Here is a 19,878-nt window from a genome sequence, read left to right as displayed (position 1 = left end):
TCGCTATCGTTGTTCTGGACAAGACACGTTTACGGCTAAGATTTTCGCGTAGCAGTGGCAGTTGTCAAAAAACGCTATTATACTTGGTTATCGTATTTGTTCTAAGCTAACGTGCCCTATTTCCGGTTACCGTTCTATTTGATCGCAGCGGCTTCTTTCCCTCTCCTTTCTTTCTCCCTTTTTCTCCCCTTCTTCTTCTTCCTTTCTTCCTTTCCCCCCCTCTCTCTCTGCCTCTCTCTCTCTCTCTCTCTCTCTCTCTCTCTCTCTCTCTCTCTCTCTCTCTCTCTGCCTCTCTCTCTCTCTCTCTCTCTGCCTCTCTCTCTCTCTCTCTCTCTCTCTCTCTCTCTCTCTCTCTCTCTCTCTCTCTCTCTCTATAGTGACTGTTTACGTCTAAGTCGTAGCAATTGTCGTTTCTGTACGCGTAACTACGAGTCGTCGTGCGGTCGTAGCAAAATATCTATCTAGGTATCTTACGTCACAGAGTAAAAAGAAAAGGATGTCAGATACCGACAATATAAAGGCACGACGGATTCTTTGATGCGTCGTGCTGCGAGGATGGTGGTTACTAGCGAGCGTTGTTACATGCCGAAAAACCGACTAGCTAGACTAACGTACCGGTGCTCGCATCAGCAACGTCGATCGCGCGTACACTGTGACAACCTGGCTGTTTTTTTCTTCTTCTATCTGTTAGAAATTGACGTTGTGCAAAGTATCGATGTACATACGATGACGCTAACGGAACAATTGTGGCGACGCGCGCGATGCGTCTTTACCTTTATTCTCTAGCGTAATGAAACACGCAATGACGATCTCACACATCGCTTCTATATATATATATATATATTTATATAATATATATAGAACTTGACGACCCAACACTTGATCGATTCCGCAAGACGGTCGTTTCGTCACGGGGCAACAAGAAATATAACATTCGGTAATACAATAATTACAATTATCACATTACACTCATATATGTACATATGTATATATGAGTGCAATATGTCGGGGGCGTGTTACTTTATGCGCTTGCGGAATTCTGTTTAAACCGAATCGGTAACCGACGCCTCTCCTCGAGAGAGTACCACACACCTGTTAACCGGCGCTCACTTACTTCTTACTCGTTAACGGATAGCAACATCGAGAAGGCCAATCGATGGATGTGAAGGTAGCGCTTTACTGGGGTGGCTGAGCAATGAGGTCGAAGAACAAATCGCACCTTTAAATAACGCTCCGTAGGTAGCGGCCGCTTCGTGTTACACTGATCGCGATCGTCGACCGGGATGGTTCTCAGCCGTCAAACAATCATGCGGCACATGCGAAGTACGATGGACAGCAGCGAGAAGAATGCCCCTCGCGTCACCGGACAGCGTAACAACAGGACGCGTAGCATTATTAACAGCATCCCGAATTGCATAGCTCTGTGAAGCCAGTACAGTCTGCAACAACGGACAACGGGCAACCGCGACGTTGAGTCCAGGAGTTTGGGAGAACGTCCATGAGAAGAGGTAAGAGCGAGAGAAAACAAAACAAAACAAAAGAAAATGAGAGAGAAATCGAAAAAAAAAATGAAAAAGAACAGGCAGAATCAGACATCTTACTTCGTAATGTGTGAACGGGCGGCTGGCAGTGTGTCCGGACTCTCCTTCAGGATGAATTGTCGTATCCCCAGGATGTAATGCTCCAAGTACGACGTCCAGTCGATCTGTTTGACGTCGAACATAAATATCTCCCGATCCTCTGGACTGAGTTGCTCGCCCAATCGTCGCACGTTGTCGTCCCTGAAGTTCCACTGGTTCGTACTGAAGTATTCCAAGCACTTGGTGGCCTTGTAGAGTTTCGTTTGCAGACGAACCATCACGGGTCGCGTGCCTTTGAGCCGGGCAAGGATATCTAGAATGTGCGCTGGTAGCGTGTGCTGTATCGTCACGCACAGTTTATGCAGAAGGGCTGAGTAATGGCAACGGCCGCCCGGGTACCAGACCAGATCGTTCATCGGATGTAGCCGGCTGTATTTGAACGACATCTGGACGAACTGTTTCCACGTGATGGGATTTTGCTGGCCGGTGCAACAGTTGTAGATAGAGATCGTGTCAGTGCGGTGAGTGGCGGTTTTCCATGCCGCGCAAATCATTAGATTGATCACCATGTCGACCGGCACCAAGTCGGCCACCATGTTTTCGTAACACAGCATATTTCTGCAAAGTGACAATTTAACGATTTACGCTCGGGCGACACCAATCGGGAGATTAAAAGGGTATCGGATGCCGGAACACCGCAGTTTTCCCCATTTCATTTCCACTGTTTTTCTACCTAGTCATATAAAATTGCAGATGAAGTATACTCCATGTCACGTCAAAAACAAATTTTACTCAGCAAACCTTTCTTTCGTTTGTGATATAACATGTTCACCCTGTAAGAGCAATTTTATACAACCCAATAGAAAAACAATGCAAATTACAACAGCTGCGTCACGTTGGTATCCAGCATCTCCTTAACAAGCATCTCGTCACGCGCGGTGTACCCGGCAGCATCGATCCGCAGCATGCAGCGCGCCGTACCTGAAGAAACCTTTCCCGGCGGCAGCGATGATTCCCGTAGGTCCGTTGCAATTGTCCACCCAACCAGCGACTGGTTCTCTGAACGATGACAATACGATCGACGGCCTGACAATCGCTATCGGTAAGGAGCCCTTCTCCCTCTGGAGCATTCGCTCGGTTAATGCTTTGGTAAATGTGTATGTATTCGGTCGGCCAGCGATTAGACTTGGCGTCAAATCCTCAACCATTTTATCGTCCATCCACTGTGTCAGAGCGATCACTTGTTCGGGTTCTTTGCCCAAAGGATAAATCTCCTCGGCAACGTCGTTCCGGTCGCAATTGCAATATGCCGTTGAGACGTGAACGAGCGCCTGCAATCGAAAGTCTCGTTTTTGTCACGGATTTCTATTACGATTGTAAGAGAAAAGATATATATATATATATACATACATATACATACATATATATATATATATACACACATATACATATACATATATATATACATATATATATATATATATATACTGCGATTGCTCGCGAACACTCGAGTCTCGCCTCGGTGTGCCGATCGCGGCGTGTTGTGCGCTCCTAGTGACAGCTACGTGTAAAGATATGCATAGGTGTACACATTAATAATGCGATACTCGCGCTCATTCATACAGGATCAGACGGAAACGCAAAGAAGGATCATCGATCGATCGATCGATGAGTGCCGTTAAACTTTGAAGAGACAGATCGCGCGACATAGTAGCAAAGTGCAGAGGACAAACACACTCGCATATAAGCCGGCTTCTATTTACCTTCGAGGCTTGCAGTAATTTGACCAATCGAATCGTATTTCGCTATTAAGCGGAAACTGTGGGACTAGCTGTCAGCTAATTAAAAATCGATGATCGTACGCCACGAACAAACGAGCAAACGAAGCATTTCGAAAGCGCACTCTCGCGTTTCTCGATGCAGCGGAGAGGCGTAACAACCTTTCGTAGGAGAAATACGCTGTAACTTATCGTGAAGAGAGTCGTCAAAATGAGATTCCGATACATAATGCATCTCCCTGTCTCCGATCGGTCGATTTCGATCTAGAATCTGCGACTGCAAAGCAAGTATCTCGGCTCTACGCGGCGGTTCGTACGGCGCCGCCACCCCGGAAGCACGTTTCGCGGGGGGGGGGAGGTCGGAAACGTTCATCCTTACCTCGACGTTATGCATCCGGTGGCACAATTGGACCAATCTTTTGGTGCCCAACATGTTTATGGTGACCGAGAGTTTCAAAGCCTCGTCAAATTTCACGGTAGCTGCCGAGTGGAAGACTACCGATACGGACCGTATCAACGTATTCTGATCGGTTTCCGAGATGCCCAATTCCGGTTCTGTGACGTCGCCGGCAACAGGAATGATCTTCGAGAGCTCGCCCGGAAAGTCTCGCCGCAATTTTTCAAACAGCTGTCGAACGAAAGAAAGAAAATATGAAATTTAGTCCATCGAAGGACCGGTATATGTGGAGCAAAAAAAAATCGTCACCGGTGCGTCTAGTAGTTCTTGCAACCTCTGTTGCACATCTTGACTTTTTTTAGGTCTCATAAGAAGGTAGATATTTTTGATATCCGGACACGACCGCAGTAACTTTTCCACTAGGACTTTGCCCATGAAGCCGGTACCACCGGTTATAAAAATCGACCTGTCCCGGTAGAATTCTCTTACGGACATATACTCATTACTGGACATCGTAGCCATTTTAGAGATCTGTAAATATATGAATATTGATCAAGAGAAACTTTATATATACATAGCATATAAAAAATACAAACATACACATATAGATTCTAGTAAACACGGTGGTGTCGAATGACATAACAATAACGCAAGTTTTATCCGCTACTTGGGAACTGGTAAGATTGAATAATATCTCACCTGTTATATGCGTTACACAATCACCGTTGGGTGGAATTTCTGTTTTCAAAATAGTCCGTTTCGTTCTGCTTGGTAAGATGAAAATTATAAAAATTATATTACAAAGGAGACAACATTTGTCGATAATAGATTGGATGTTGAGCAATTAATAACTAAATATCTGACGGTTTGAATATATTCACAAATTATAAATATTTATGCCACGAAGTAGCTCGCCTTTAGGAAAAAGTTTGAAATAATGAACCAGAATATATCAGAAACGAAGATGCATCATTTTTTTATTGTTATATCACAGTTTGCTGTGCGAATGTTGTTTTAGGTTGCCAGATTATCACGTTAATTTCTGGCGGTTCCAGGAGTGAAAGAGAGAGAGAGAGAGAGAGAGAAAAGGGGGAAGGGAAATGTAAGGGAAGAAAGAGTGAGTTGGAGTGCAAAAAGATGGCAAATGGGAAAATGTAAGCAGTAAAATTTAAGGTGTAAGTAGCTTAATCAATCATAGTTTCGTTGTACCAATTGCAACAAACTACCTGCTCTATTCGTGCTTCTTCCTCTGCCTCTGCTTCTTCAAATTATTCTTCGAATCAACTTCTGTTTTATTCGGTATATCTGAGAGATGACGCAGGAAAGAGTAAACGGCTCTCAGAGACGAGGATGCAGCGTCTGCGACGAACGATGCGACGTTCCTCTCTTGCACACGTATATGTCGTATTGTGATCTTTCGTGCGGCTTGCTACGATTGAATCCAGCGGCCGTCGGATTCATTTCGTGTCCTTTGCAGTTACAAATCTGTGAAGCAGAGAATGGTATTTTATAAGTCCCTTGTTACACACCATTGTACGACGAGCATCTCTGTAGCACTTATAGCACAATAGCAATTCTCTCCTCCTCTCCCTCCCCCTCCCCCCCTCTCTCTCTCTCTCTCTCTTCCTCCCCCTCTCTCTTCTCTTCTTGAAGCATAAGTCAGTTGTTGCAGTTATTTAAAAAAAAGCGACGCGCGTTTTTTTCGACTCTCCTGCCTACGCCCGCGATTCATGTCTCGCGGGAACGCGACTGCTTTTCACGCAAACAAAGAGACAGATTACGCAACGCAACGTAATTATAAATACATCGAACGTGCACTTGCCGGATACGGTCGCTGCTTCCCGAGCGGTTGTAATAAGAGAGACAGATGGGAGATCGATAATCGTCCGTCACGAAAGGGCGTATATAAACGCGCTTTGCCAGCCAGATTTGTGAGCGAGCAGCGCAGTCTAACGTACCGTAAGGGGGTTACGAGGATGTTCAGCTTCAAAAAGAACGAGCTCGTGGACAAAATCGGATAATCAGATTGTTCAAAGATTTCGAAGAGAACGACGAAGAGTACACATGAACACACACGCACACGCACGTACACACCGAAAGCGGCGGAGGGGCACAGTCGTTATCTCGTCACGTAATTTCAACGCGAGTATCAGCTTGGCGCAATGTTATCTTCCGGCATGGCCATCTCGACGGCGATTTATCGGAAATCGAAGGAGGAACTTCACGACTGAAAAGTCGGAGAACAAGCGTTAACGGTAAAACTACAATATAAAAGAGCGCGGGCAGTCCTACGGTCGAGGAGAGCGGATCTATTTCTGACCCGCAATTTCTTCGCAGTCGATATCGCGCTACGTGCAGATAATTACAAGCGACTTACCGGCGTGTTACTTAGCAGATTCACAATGCGACATTTACGTAACCGTCGTTTTGAACGTTCTCTCGCGACACGCGGTAGGAATAAGTATGATTCAACGCGCGAGAGAGGTCGTATCTTTCTCTTCAAAGAGGCGAATCCCGTAGTCGGTTTTTCATTTGTCGGCTTCGCGAACAAACAAATCGCGAACGTCAAACTCGACATTGAAATCGACGGACTTTTGACTTCTGGAGTCTCGGCAAGGATGCTACGCCTAAAAAATGTTTCAAGTTGTTTTCTTGGAAACTATGAAGAATGATGAGATCTGGTTTTTTTTTTTTTTTAATATATAGAGAGTACCGAATCCTTGTATCAGAAGACAGGACAAGGTCCCTTTATTTTTCCTTTTTTTCTTTGTTTATATAGAGTAGCATACAAATATTTATATCTTCGAGTAGTTCGCTGTGTATAATTTTGGAATTATGGAAAGCTAAAAACTTGTTGCCTTCTTAGAAATCTGTATAGATAAAATCTATATAGATAAAAATAATATATATATATAGGTAAACAAAGATATATATATATATATATATCTTTTTCTTCTATAACTTATATTTAGTTTATACGAAAAAGAGATAAAAGAAATTCCATGAAATGTTTTGTTGCTTATTTTATTAATTATTTAAAATGTCTAGTTAAATATTTGGTAATACTACTGCTATGTAGACATAGATGCTGTTGCTTTGCAAACCCAAATTATAATTTTATTATAATTATTTTACGCAAGTTCGCAAATTTCCATGCAGACCAAAGTTCATCTGCCAGGACTCTCACCAGACATTAACTATGCCAAACCCTGGCAAAGCTAACCTTGGGTTAGAACACATGTTTTGAAACCTTTAAAAAATTATATCGATTTATAGTAATTTTTTATTTAAAAATTAAATTAAACTAAATTTAAAATATGCATTTTAATGAGTACAGGACGCAACTAGGAGAATTTCGTTAATCGAATTAGGTAAGATTTTACAAAAACTTGTTGCCTTCGTGGAAATCTGTATATATAGGCAAAGAAGATGTATATATAGGTAAAAAAAGAGATATATATATATATATATATTTTTCTTCTATATAACTTATATTTAGTTTATTACGAAAAAGATGATGATTTTTGCAATGGTCCCTTCAGACGTTTATTATTTCTTACTGCCTAACTAATCAACTTGATCCTTAATATAGAATGCAAAAACAGTTATGGTATTTATATATTTGCAGAATTGCGTGCTTTTCCCGCATTCGCAGTGGACAAATCTGTAATTGGATAAACATTGTGACAACCGTTTGGCTCAATATTAAAAAAAGAATTTGACAATAAGAAGACAGTACATAAATAGACATTAAATAGACAGTGTATAAACATAATCACAATAAATAAACATTTGGAATAATTAATACAGCAATACACACACGCATTGTTTAAACAACCATTGACGAAGACCGTTAGCGAGAGTTTGAATTTCATATATCGAGCTCGTTCGAAGGTAACATTATGTTTTCTTACGTCAACGACTTCTTTATACGTGTGCGTGTATTTCATTTAGCATGTTCCGCAAAACTGAAGCAACATCGGTGTCGACGGCGGTACAGCGGTGCAGCGACGATTTGCCTTCTCCCGCCCTTTTCGCCCTTTCCACCTCTTTCTCAACACTCGGCTCCAATCAGTTCAACACGTCACTAACTGTAAAGTACCTTTCGTTCGAATGATAATAACAACCCGCGTCCTACGCGATACGCCACGGCTGCGCGTCGGCGACGTTTTTACCGCGCGGTCCGCTCGTAAGTGTGCTCGCATGCACCGATGAAGAAATCGCGGTCTTGTGCTTTTTCCCCAAGAGCTGATCGCTCTAGCACCGTTGGCCCGATTTTGCGTTACATTTCAACAGCACATTGCGCAAAAGGAATGCGCTGAAAAAGTGGAAAAGAGCCCGGCCGACGTCCGGCTCGGCACGGCACGGCACGTGGGCTAATCGAAAAAGCGGCGCGCTGTCAAGCACTGCTCGCGCGAGAAAGTGCACACACGTCAATAAATTATCCTAATAATCGCTATTTAATGGTCGCTTTCGAAAGCCGCCGCCGCCGCCGCCGCCACCGCCGCCGCCACCGCCGCCGCCGTTGCGAATATCTCGACAACGAGGCGGCCGAGCGCGAGAGAAGCTCTCTCGAGCGCGCCGCGCGATGGGGCGCGATTCCCTGGTCGCGCGAAGACCCGGTCTTAGACCGCGCGCGCGCGAGTTACATCGGCAGCTTGTCTTGCATTAGACAGAAACGGATACGAGCGCACGACGAGGCTTCTAGGTCACCGTCCTAGCCTCGATGCAAGCGGCAGAGAAACCGTGGGCGTCCGGGGGGGCCCGTTACATGAAGAGCCGTTATACGCGACGACAATGGACACGGACGTGAGTGCGAGAACGCGATCGCGGGATCGCACGATCGTGACCGCGAGACTGAGGCGCACGTGACCGCAACCGTGAAATGAAACCGATCAGCCAGTCTGCTCGGCGGACCTCCGCCCCCCCTCCTCCCCCGGAGGGTAGGTCTCACTCGGCCCGGTTGCGCTTCTTTCCCTTTTTTCGGCCGTCACTCTCTCCTGCTTCCGGGCCTTCCGCCGGTTCCACCGCGCGCGCGCGCGCGCGAGTCCTGATGAAGCATCAGTTATCCTCCCCGTTCCCCGGAGAGCCCTTTTTCGCGCTCTTCTGGCTCTTTCGGGCTCTTCCACGATTTTCGAGGGAGTGGAGTCAGCTTGCTCAGGGGTAGAGGGGTTGTTTGAATTACAACGTGGCGATGAAATTCTTACGACCCTTATGATCCGGAAGGATCACAGCCTTCCCTCAGCGAGGACGAGTCGGTTTCGTCGTCGCGTTTGGACCCGAGCGTTCTTTGGAACTCCGGATGTGTGTGGAAGCGAAGGAGCGATATACGGGGACGGTCTCTCTTTCTGGTTTCCATTGCATATCGTCGCGCCGAGTGATCATTAGCATCGACTGCTACAATGCGGCGAGATACTATGGCTTCCGTGAACGTCGGCCGGGAGAATTATAGATTTCGCCCCGTCGCGCGAGCGCGCGTTGATTGCGGAAAGAAAGGCCGGAGGATCGTGGGCGGCACACTTCGGGGAGAAGCTGCGCCGCGATGTTTTATTCGGAAGGATCTATTTCAGAACCGCAGGAAGCCACATCCGAGAATGCATATCAAACCCCCCCCTCCAGGTGTCCCCGCTAAATTAATCGCCAAGTCCGAGAGAGTCCTTGTCACCACCCAGCGACCGCATGCGCTCTACCTGTCGAGATGTTGCACTTCCTTTTTTCAACAAAGATTTAGCTCCCAGTTCCTCTGATCGTCGTGAATCTACCGATTCACCCGCATGGATTGTTTTACTCGAATCTTGTTCGGGCCTTTTGGACGAAAGCTTTCGGGGTGGGATGGAGGGGAGGGGGGCGGGCAAGCTGTGCAAGCACGATGATTATTATTGAGATATTAATTGAAGAAAATTGGCGGATGAGACGAGCTACATAAGGCACAGCCTCAAGAGACACTTCTTGGGCCTGTCTCCTGACCTCTTGAAGGATTCGCCTTCGACAGGCTCGGGAGTTGGCCTGCACGCCGGACCAGGCACCGCATCCCTTAGTCTAGAGCCAACTCTTCGTTTCTCCTTTGTTTCTTGTACATTGATCTCCCGCGATTAAAATCGTTTCGACATCCCGAGGATCGTTTGATATCAAGTGACACCTGCAAGACACCGTCGGTCGACGCGACGCGACGCGACGCGACGCGACGTTCCGCGCATCGTTTGCTCCGAGACGCGGTCGCGAGCGAGTCCGTTCGCAGGATTAGCCGCGAGAGACTGGCTGAGATTCCGGATGCTTAACGCGGAATGCGCCTGGGGTCGGCGTGATAGTAAGGCAACGACGTGGATCGCGTTTTCATAGCGGGCAACAGCACGTCATCCGGCATGCACTGACATGCAATTGGCGTCCGAAGTGTGTTAGCGGGACATTGACTTCCGAAACGTGCGCGTCACCGCGCGGCACGAGCGTGGCCGAGAAGCGTGACAAGAAACTCTCTTGCTCGATTGACATCGATACCGCTGAAAAAGTAATCGCGATTAAACGCCGATTAGCCGGCGATCGGCTCTTCGGGCGCGGCGCGTATCGCTCTGACACGATCCGAGAGAGAGAGAGAGAGAGAGAGAGAGAGAGAGAGAGAGAGAAAGAGAGAGAGAACAGCTCTACGTTTCATCGTATATTTTATCAACGCTCGAAACTCGTCCGAAATATTAACGATGCGTTCCCACTGCGAGAGAAATCGATTGTTCTCTCTTTTTCTCTCTCTCTCTCTCTCTCTCTCTCTCTCTCTCCTTTCCTCCCTCCTCCTCTCTTTTAATTTATTAATTGGGCCATAAAACGCATTTAATGCCTTGCAAACTGCGTGTGCGTAAATACATGTAAAAGCATCGAAAGATAAATCCGATTATTATTATATATGTATGAGATATTATGCGCATGTAATTGATCTTCTCAGTTGCGGCTCAATTTGCGCTTCATGCATAAGGCACAAAAAAATAAATTATAGAGCGCATAAGTGAAGTAAAACTGACGGAATCAAGTCTAGTGCAAACACGAAGAAGATTAATCATTTCGCGACGAATAATAAGAATAACTTTTATCGTATGAAGAAGAAACACGTTCTAACTAAATATATATGTATGTATATTTTTGTTTCCGTCAAGGAAAACATACATATATTAAGTTTGATACATATACAATATATATTGATAATACGTTAAGTTTGATGTAAACAGGAAGAAACGATCATTTCGCGGGAAATGGCCTTTTGTCCGCGTCAAAAATATATATAAATAGAAGACAGCTTCAATTTATATATATTTTTGTTATGCTTTCGTCAAGGAAAACATAGATACACGTCAATACGCGTCAATACGCGTCAACACGTCAATAAATATATTTATCATACGTGCTTTTTATCATGCATATGTTTTGAACATTAAAAAGCAATTATTAATATATGACAATATGGAATAATATCTGCAGACACGTAAACATGGTGACTCACCTTTCATCTAAATACGTCGAGATTTGACAAAAATATCTTCTTACATTGTGAATGACCATGTAATATGCACTTCAGGCATGAATCGTGTTGTTTTCGCTTATAAGGAAACATAGAGAACGCGAAAATTCAAAAATTCTGAAACTTTGCATAGAAGTAAAGTAGTTCATCCGTAATACAAAACTATTTTTTGTTCGTGCGGAATTCCAATCTGAGGGGGTGGAACCACCCTTCGAGAAAAAAACCATTTTCATTTTACGCGTATATCTTTTAAAATACGAGGCATATACAAAAATGGTTCATATGAAAGTTGCAATATATCTCATACTCTTTGCAACCGTGTATTCAGATTTTGTAAAATTGCAAAATTTTTGAAATCCCATCCGCTCTCCTCCAATTTTGCAAAAATCTGAATACACAGTTGCAAAGAGTATGAAATACACTACAACCTTTATACAAACCAGTTTTGCATATGCCTCGTCTTTTAAAACAAAAAACACAAACAAAAAATAGTTTTGCATTACGGATGAACTACTTTACTTCTAACTACAAAGTTTCAGAATTTTTTTAATTTTCGCGTTTCCTATGTTTCCTTGGTAGAAACGTAGGCAAGACAGCTTATAAAATAACAACAAAATATAATGTTCGACTAAATTTCATACTGTGTGCTGCATATCAAACATGCGCCCGTTAAAATATCGTGTTATTTGGTTTTACGTTTTTTCGCTAACATTACAGACGCGATAAGTTATCTACGCGGTAAATAATCTACAGTAAGTTCGAATTGTTAAAGTGCGCAAGCTTCGTGAAAAATTTAAAGAAGCACAAAAACGGTAACGAAAGCGAAGAAACAAGATGAGAAAGCACTTGTTAAGACACCGCTTATGCGTCTAAAGATGTCAAATCATCCGCAAGTAGTTGCACACGTCATTATGTCTGCTCTTCATTATGACTCACCATTAATCGACGTTTAATATAACGAAACAGAAGCAAGTTTCACATATGCATAATTTCGTGCAGAGTATGATATATCACTCGCGACTGAGGATATTATTTATCTAACAGACGAGTAATTTTGTTTTTTAATATTAATCAGAACACACATGCGCACACGCATGTATGCACGTACGCACGCACGCACAAATAAATAAATAAATAAAAGAATGCTGTCAAATTTCATTTTTTCTTCTCTGCGTTAAGAGGTAAATTTACATATCGCTTAAAGCAACATGTGGGAAAAATCAATCATTCACCCAAAAAAAAAGTAATTTCAGAAAAATCGGAATCATTTAAATTTTAAAGGATTTTATTCTTATATATGGCCTCAAGAGGATTCCGTTAAGATTAAGAGAAAAATATTATACACACATTATTCTGAAAGTTAGAGGAATTATATGTTGTATGTATAATGCAAATCTTATTGATTTTAATATAAATTTCCTCTTATACACTCATCATTTAATCTTTTTTTAAGAAGATTATTATTTGCTCTTACTGTACTTTATTTTTACTGGTTATATTAGTTAATTTGAAAGAATTATTATAATGTATAGCGAGTTCTACAATGAGTAGGCACGAATGAAATAAGATCATCATAACAAATAAACTTTCAATCAGTTTTGTTATAGGCTTCATAGCAAAGATGTTCATCATAACCAATTATATGAAACATAGTTAAAAGGAAGAATATATTATTCAACTTCTTGCAATAGATTATAAACTGTATTTGACCAAATATAGGTAAATTATCTTCATTATATGTTACAGCAACACGCATACCATTTTTAAAAAACGTTCCAAATATTCTATAATCCGTGAGCATATGATTATTTTTTTCTTTCATGTCTGGAGGCAGAGCATGAGACTGAACAAAAGAAGCCGACATTCAAATCTCTTTTTATACATATTCTTCTTCATATAAGAAGAAAATTAATTGATATAAGAGGAAAACAACTAGAATATTATCTAATAAATTTTAAATGAATTTTAAATGAAATGTTTACTTTAATCGCTTTATCGAAAGAGGAATTCTTTTTCTGTAAAAGGCTTCGCTTAGAATATGAGACTATGGCAAAAATCACTTTACGAATAGAATATTTTTTTCTAGGCGTTCGTATGCGCTATATGACGATAGACTCGGCAAACAAAAAACTCATTTATAGCCTTATCTCAAGCGTCTAATCTGAAATGTTTGCTCTGACAATTCATGCATAATGTTATAGCCGGCATCAAAAGTAAAAGAAAAAGTTCAAAAAATTCGGTGTCACCAGCGGACGTGCGTCACTCAACGGTTGAGCGACCGCTGGCACAAAAAATGCTCGATTACTGATTATCGATCATTGTTACCGTTGACTGTGCAATGTCTCGTGAGAAAATACACGTAATTTCCAACAGATCCGTGCGTGCCGTGAGTACGAGTACGAAACGAAGAAGAGGAAAAGAAATAATAAAAAAAAAAACAAAAGAGAAAAAAGGACAAGGGGCAAATTAGAAACTCATGTCCGCGCGCTTCGGAAGCTTCGCGAAAATCTCCGGCGACGGTCGCGAGGTCGGAAGTGTGCCAGTAGTCGCCGTTACCGCGCGCGATCGAAGCGCAAAAGTGTCAATCAATCGGAAATGATGTGCGTATTTCGGGCGGAATTGTCGCTTACCTCGGCGGCCACATCGCGCGTCGTTTTCGTGTCTTCACACTAAGCTCGGCCGAAAAGAAACGAGAGTTTTAAGTTGGCCGGTTGGCAAGTATCGTCGATCGAAATGCCTTGCGTGGAGAGGCGCACGCATCTACTAACTCGCAGGAATGCTCCGTTACACTCGGTCGGCGATGATAAGGCGCGGTGAATCGACTTCCTTCGTGAAACGAAACATGAACTGAGCCCACCTGCAACTAACGCAAGTTCCTTATACCCGCCGGCCTGATAGAACGGAACGTTCTCTCCCACTACGAGTATCGCGAACTGTACACCTCGCGCCAATGTGCGTTACATGACCCGATCCTATCACACACATGTCGGTCTTTTTGACTCTGTCGTGCAAAAGCGATGACAAAGAATGGCCACGATCACGATCGTAAAATGAATATATCGCTGACACGAGACGATTTTTGATTTTTTATCGGTCTTCGCTATTAATTTACAAACAAATACGCGCAAACGCCTTGGTTTGAAATTTATGGGCCAAATGCCGACTGCATACACACACACACACACATAAGGTTAAATTAACTCCGCCGATTTTATTCACATAATTTCGTTCTTTCGTTGCGCACACATCCAAGATCTTTTCACGACTACTCGTCGTCAACTCGCGAGCGTTTTGGACTTTGGGAGAAAATCAGGTTGCTGATGAAAGACGAAAAAGAAATTCTATGTGACATTTGATGAAATCGGAATAAGATAAGAAGGCTCGGAGATATGGAACATGTGTCCTTAAGGCGAGATAAGCGTCCTTGAATTTCGAATAATTATTATTTACATCAATTATCCTTTCACTCGTGGGATCTCGTTCTGCGATCGTATGACATATGACGTATGACGTATGACGTATGACATATCGATGATAAAAGATTATGGTAACGGTTCGCAAAAGACGGATCATTATAATAGTCTCGAACTTTCTGCTGTTGTTCCTCCTTGCTTACGCTGTTTGCCGTTTAGTTTAACGGGGCAGAACGATGTCGGGGCTAATGACGTCAATACGATCGTCGTCGTCTTATTGTCAGTGCCGGCATGCAACGGTAATCGTGGAGGAGACGATTTAATCCAACCTTCTCTTCCACGTTTCATCGTGAACGTCGTTGTCGTGAGCGCCCGATTGTCGATAAATCGCCGATAAGCATCGCTCATGTAAAAATTTGTGAGATATCTCCGCTCCTGATTGCTAAAGTACTGTACACTGTAACGATATCGACGTGTCCATCTATCTTCCGTGGAAGTGGAATAGAACTTATAAAAAAGAAAAAAAGAAAAAGGGAGAAAAAAGGAACAAAGACAAAGTGTCTGGACGCAGAGAACTTTTCTGGAAGATGTTGACATTCGTCAACACTCACTGAGAAAATGTCACAAGGTGAATGTCCCAATTAGCGACGGTGTCGCAATTAGCGACAATTGCATCCATTTTCCTTAATAAATCAGCTGGCACGCGATGTGAAAAATGTTACTCTCTAAATTTCATATTAACTCTTGCGATATATCGATATTGCGGCTTCTTCTTAGCTACGGATATATTTTCAGCTGCGCGATACGGCTTTATTATTCAGTATTGTTACAAAATTGTTACAAAAGCGATTCAGACTTGTTCTTAGGCATTTAGAAATATATTTCCAGTCACCCCCGATGCGATTTTATCATTCAGTAGAAATTTTTCCCATGCACGCGCTGCGCGCGATATAGATAGAATATAAGATCCTGCTGCAAATTATTCCGTTCATTGACGGCATTGATTTTATTAAAATTAATTGTCGTAGTGAACGTGATTGCAAATGTGTCGTCGAATTCTACGCAGAAATGTGAAAGTTGTGAGAAAAATATTATCAAGTTTGCTAACAGTTTCTAGTGTAATAACAATTGCGTCGTTCACAGTGTAGCACGTCAATCATATATAAAATTATATATACAATAACCTGATGAATAAAAATCTCAACTGATGTTTGCTGTGAATATTAAACAATATGACGATGCATACTGGGGTTTGTTATGAATTAAACAGTGACGAATATTAAACAATGTGACGATGCAGAAAGAAATATTAATTCCCTTTTCTGCTGCCGTGTCGAATATATTGAACTTGGCAATAATTGTGCGTCATTAATCGCAGGCCAATTGTCGAATTCATCGGATCGGTCGCGCAAATTATTCAGGCCGTCGCTCGGTAATTATTTTAAAGCGATGATAAAGTTTAACCGGAAGGCTCAAGCTCGCGAGATGTGACCTTGGAAGAATAAATAAACGGAAGGATTTATTGCAGAATAAATCGCACAGTTTTGTAAGAATTATGGACGACGAGCGGAGCAAACGAAAAATTGACATAATTTATATAACGATATCTTTTAATAGGAAAATTCAGCGATAAAACTATCGTCGACTTACGACAGAAAAATTATTTGCGCCAAGAACATACGACTCAGCGTTTGAATTGCTGAGTTGCAATTCGATTCATTAACATTTATGCAACAAATCAAACGAAAAACCGCAATATATTACACGCGTGTGTTTTCTACGTGCGGTAAACGCGAGAGACGTTGAGAAAGACATCCGTTTGCCATCTAAGAATACCCCTCAAACGGTTCACGTAGTGTCGCAAATTGTCGCGTCTCAATCATGTGATTTCTAGGCATATTGTAAACATATTTAAATCTCTCCAGACGATTGTGACACATTATGTAAGCGGCCGCACAAACTCTCCCCAATGTGTAGCCAACAGAGCGAGTCATCGTCAATCGAATAGACGCGGACGGGTCGAAAGCAAGTCCGTGACTCTTTACATAAGTCACTTTGTATACGTTGTATCGCAACATTGAGATCGACGTTACACAATGTACAGAAAAACAAAAATTGCGAGCAAGAGACGAGGCGAGACGAGACGAGACGAGGCGAGGCGAGGAGGGGGTGAGGGCGAGACGGTGCGATGCGGTGCGGCGACAACCACTGCAACGATGCAAGCAACGCAGTGCGCTCGAAAGTCCTGCGAATCGGTTCGCAAGTATCAAAAGAAAAGAATGTCCGATCGATCGGAAACGATCGGAGCGCGCGCGTCGGCCATGACGATAAGGGGGAATTCACCGGGAAAGGAGAAACGGGAACAAAAAGAAAACTGAACGAAATACAAAGGAAACAGAAAAGGGACGGGAGAAGAAACACATGCGAGTTTTCGTGACTCCTTTGAGACTGGCTAGTGGAGTCATACGCGGAAATGACGCGCTGTATATCGATCAGGTTTCTCCGCGGACTTATCGATACGAGATTGAAAAGAAAAGGAAAGAAAGAGGGAAAAAATAGGAGAAAGAAGAAAAAAGGAGAAAACCTATCAAAGCGTAAAATCGCAAATGACCTGGCGTCAGGGGAGGGAGAAAAAAAGAGACAGCAGCAGCAGCAGAAGGAGAGGGAGGGGGAGGAGAAAGAGAAGGAGGAGGAGGAGAAGGGTTACAACCCGCAAGAACGGAGCACTCGGTATATATCGCATTGAACAGTCTGTGCCGCCGCCTCCTCCGTTTTCCGCGCCGCATTACGGTTAGCTCGCGGAAAATCGCTCCTGACACACCGGAGTCCTCCTCCTCCTTCTCCTCGGACCTCTTCGCTTTCGCACTCTTGGCTTTCGCACGATGACGAAGGAGAGCGCGAGGGAGCAGGGAGTCACGTATGCGCGTATGTACATTGCGGAACGTACCTGACGTTTCTTAGCACCACTATCTTACGCGATATACACAGGACGGCCCGGTTGCATCTGCTCGGCCCGGTCGCCTCGAGCTAACAGGGGAAGGTCTGTTCTCTTCAATCGCGCTGTGTATACATACTTTCTGTACACTTGAAACAAAATATAACGGATATCTATATATATATATATATATATATATATATATATATATGCATATATATATATATATATATATCTGCAAGAAAATTAGCAAGAGAGAGAGAGAGAAATACGAGAAAGACATAGGCTGAAAACAAACCGCGCGACGTCGTCTCGCCTCTACTTGCGACGAGATCCGTGATCGAACGGAAGGGCGGAGAGAGAGGAGCGTAAGGCGAGAACGAGAGACTACGCAGACTAGACACTTAGAGGAGACGAGGAAGACGGGCAAGGCGTACGGAGCCACGCTCCGGAGCCGGCGCGAAGAGGCTGCGCCAGCCGGCCGAAGCGCAGCGACGGCGGAGGGCCGCGCTCTTCCTGCGGCCAGCGAGCAGCCGAAGGGCGGCTCTCGCGATCGGCACTCACCGTTGTCTGCCGGCGTCGCGACGGACGGAGAAAAATCGGACGAGCACGGGCGAGAAGCTCGCGTAGCGCGCGAGCCACGGCGGAAGCACCACGTATCGGTTTCCCGAGAGCCGCGGCTCTCTCCCGGCTGGCCGACGAGGGACGCGGAACGGGCGGACATCGCGCACACAGCCTTGGTCGATCTTTGAAGCGAAGCACCACCACCACCACCACCACCGCCACCGCCACAGCCGCTGCCGCTGCCGCCGTCGCCGCCACCACCACCCCCGCCGTGCGCGCTGTCCTCTGCTGTGGTGCCTCCACCGCCGCCGCCGCCGCCACCACCGCCGCCACCACCACCACCGCCGCCGCCGCCGCCGCCGCCGCCGCCGCCGCCGCCACCGCTGAAAACCCGCTCCCGCGGTGGAAAGGGTTGCGTGTGTCGGCGCGAGTCGGACGGAAATTAACGGCGAGCGCGACGCTGCGCGCCGTGCTCCTCCTCCTCCTCCTCCTCCCCTCGGCCGAGCTCGCGGGAAAGCGAAACGGAAATAAAGCGACGGAAGAAGGCGCAGAGAGGGTGAGAAGTAGTCGCATACGGTAATAGGCGCGGCTGTCGGCGGCGGCGGCGGCGGCGGCGGCGGCGGCGGCGGCTGCTGCGGCGGTGACTCCTTCCCGCATCGGCAGCCTCGTATATCGCAAAGAATCAATGTCGCACTCACCTACGCGGTCGCGGGGCCTCCACCTTCCTCGCGCGATGTCCACGCTGCTCACCGACAACGCTGGCAGTATCCGCTTCAACACAGAATCGCCGAATTCTCGCGTCCTCGCCGCCTCGCAGCCAATACCCGTCGCATGCCAACCGAGTCCGCCATCTTCGCTGAACTGCCAAATACCCACAGGCCGGCCAACTGCTGCGCGCGGGAAATCACTGCGCTTTCTCTCTCTCTTTCTCTCTCTCTCTCTCTCTCCCTCTTTTCCCCTCTCGCTCCCTCATCGTGGCCGCTCGTCCTGCGCATCGCGCATTTCGCTCTCTCTGCAAATGTACATTTCTCATTATTGCCATAATCCTTTCTTCCGTTTGTCGCCGTTGCTGTTTGAACCCCCGGTGTTGCACCACGCCGGAGGGAGTGCACACGAGCGCGCTGCCTGTCGCCTCTCCCCGTCGGCGCATTTTCCGGCCGAACGCGGCTTTACCGCTCCCCGCGGTCCCGATATTCGTATATTATAACTGGGAATAAACAATTAGAGATTATTACGCTGTATCTCCGAATTAACAATTATACAACGCACCCAGATACGAAGTACACCCACGTACACCCGCGTATACGATACGCACGTATAGGCGTGTTCGGTCTGAAGTTCGCGCGAAGCGAACATCGTCGCTGTTGTCCTCTGCACTTTCGATCTTCGATCGGAGGTCTCATTGTTTCAAACTGGTAATTAGAAGAATCAAGAAACCTCGGAGAGCCATCGGCATGAGAAATAATGTTTTGTGTCAATGCCGATCGCGCTTTTTACATGAAGATGCATTCTCGAAGAGATGTCGTCAGATTCGCTAAATTGCCGTTTCGATGTATTCGGAATTCCTGGTAAGGAGCGCCGCACTTGGCTCGCGTGAAGGTTAAAACGCGCTTCAAATGTTAAAAATCAAATGTTAAAAAAGGTGTTAATATGCAAAGTATTACTGGAGCTCACCGTTATGTTTGCAATTGCAGGGGAACAAGCTTGGAA

The 19,878-nt window shown here is 44.8% G+C and overlaps 1 protein-coding gene across 11 annotated transcripts; it reads right to left on the bottom strand.

The window, feature by feature from the left end:
- Window positions 1–350: 350 nt before the first annotated feature.
- Window positions 351–19,039, bottom strand: LOC105192591 (putative fatty acyl-CoA reductase CG5065). 11 transcript variants are annotated; one of them, XM_025303740.1, is made up of 10 exons: window positions 18,169–18,388; window positions 17,617–17,753; window positions 13,887–14,119; window positions 4,982–5,240; window positions 4,455–4,519; window positions 4,065–4,286; window positions 3,738–3,986; window positions 2,562–2,911; window positions 1,602–2,198; window positions 351–1,439 (listed from the first exon to the last, which is right to left on the bottom strand). In XM_025303740.1, the coding sequence occupies exons 6-10, from the start codon at window positions 4,275–4,277 to the stop codon at window positions 1,298–1,300; spliced, it is 1,551 nt and encodes a 516-aa protein (XP_025159525.1). In that variant the 5' UTR covers window positions 4,278–4,286; window positions 4,455–4,519; window positions 4,982–5,240; window positions 13,887–14,119; window positions 17,617–17,753; window positions 18,169–18,388; the 3' UTR covers window positions 351–1,297. The 11 variants fall into 11 exon arrangements, with proteins under 11 accessions (XP_025159525.1, XP_025159526.1, XP_011155128.1 ...); XM_025303741.1 differs by having other exon boundaries at window positions 13,887–14,113; XM_011156826.3 differs by lacking the exons at window positions 17,617–17,753; window positions 18,169–18,388 and adding an exon at window positions 18,867–19,035.
- Window positions 19,040–19,878: the final 839 nt, after the last annotated feature.

Source organism: Harpegnathos saltator, unplaced genomic scaffold, assembly GCF_003227715.2.
Source record: "Harpegnathos saltator strain DR-91 unplaced genomic scaffold, Hsal_v8.6 scaffold569, whole genome shotgun sequence".
In the NCBI taxonomy this organism is placed as follows: Eukaryota; Metazoa; Arthropoda; class Insecta; order Hymenoptera; family Formicidae; genus Harpegnathos; species Harpegnathos saltator.
The sequence above is the reverse complement of the archived record's forward strand: the minus strand, read 5'-3'. Positions and strand labels throughout refer to the sequence as shown.